Here is a 1,228-nt window from a genome sequence, read left to right as displayed (position 1 = left end):
TGTGGAGTTCCTCAAAAGAAAGGCTCTCCCACCGCCCCTACCTCTACAGGTAGCTGAGTATCCGGACTAATTCCCCACTAAAAAGTCTTAATTGGTTTATGGGGAGCCTGAAAGATCTCCCTTGTGTTTATTAGGTGAAAGGAAATGATGGATCATAAACTCCTTAGTCTGTCTTTATCTGACTTTTGGTGGAAATCAGGTGTATCTTATTTTTTAATTGTTTTTGACTGGAGGATTTGAAAGTGGGTGGGGATAGTGTTTCACTTTAGTGGTTGAACAGCCAGGGGAAGGAAAGAAAGGCCCCAGAGAGACACCAACATTAGGCAAGAAACTTGGTGACTTAGTTTTTATTTACATGAAACATCTGCAGTACAAAAATGTAAACTTTGATAGCTCATTATAATAGAATAAATTCTTTATGTACAAAAATACATTTTCATATGAATGAAGCATCTTGAATAAATTAAAGTACTCTCCAGCCCAGTGCCTGAATAGCTACCGAGGCAAGAGTCTCTGGTTCTTCCTAGACCAAGCCTGCAGGGTGGGGGTCGGGATCCATAATGCATGAAGCCCACTCCTTGTCTCTCCTTTTTAAGCCTTTTCATTGTATTGTCAGCCGGCTCAAACCGAATTTTCATGCTCGTTTTTCTTCATTAGAGTTCTACAAATTGTAAAATTGACTTTTCACCTCGTCTTCAGGGGCTGATCTGTCCCTTTTTAAATCACACTGAAGTGGTGGCTGGGGTCAGCTCTGAGCCTGCCACAAAGGAAGTTTTGTGGAGTTCAGAAAGTGCAAAAGGGAAGGCTGTCTAGGGGCGAGCAGAAGGGGCCCCGGGCTGAGGGCTGGAGAAAACAGACCAAGGGGAAGCCATGGCGAGGGTGAAGCGACCTAACAAGCGGCTCAGGTATCCCCATCCCTTTAAAGCTCCTGCTTCCTCCCTCTGCCTAGACTGGGAGTCCCGAGGCTGCAGCTGGGGCCCCATCTACTACAACTGCCTGTTACCTGGGGGAAGGGAGAGCTAAGGTGTCCAAAAAGGGCCTAGTGGTAAGGGATGAAACAGGGCGTTGTGCGGAGCAAGTCTTTGGGCAGGCTGGGGAAGGAGAAAAGGGGGTCGCCAAGACTGTAGGAGAAGTCTTCGGAGGTGGCAGGGCTACTGGGGTCAGAGAGTGGTGAGGAGGCGGCAGCACATGGGGAGGCGGCAGCACCGGAACCCCAGGACTCCGCGTC

The 1,228-nt window shown here is 48.3% G+C and overlaps 1 protein-coding gene across 1 annotated transcript in view; it reads right to left on the bottom strand.

Moving 5' to 3' along the window:
* Window positions 1-1,039: 1,039 nt before the first annotated feature.
* The window catches only part of NEUROG1 (neurogenin 1), a 907-nt gene continuing 718 nt past the window's right edge, over window positions 1,040-1,228 (bottom strand). The window contains exon 2 of the mRNA XM_006753569.1: window positions 1,040-1,226. Coding sequence (XP_006753632.1) covers window positions 1,040-1,226 — 187 coding nt within the window. The remainder of the gene's footprint in view (window positions 1,227-1,228) is intronic.

This window comes from Myotis davidii, unplaced genomic scaffold (genome assembly GCF_000327345.1).
Source record: "Myotis davidii unplaced genomic scaffold, ASM32734v1 scaffold471, whole genome shotgun sequence".
NCBI lineage: Eukaryota > Metazoa > Chordata > Mammalia > Chiroptera > Vespertilionidae > Myotis > Myotis davidii.
The sequence above is the reverse complement of the archived record's forward strand: the minus strand, read 5'-3'. Positions and strand labels throughout refer to the sequence as shown.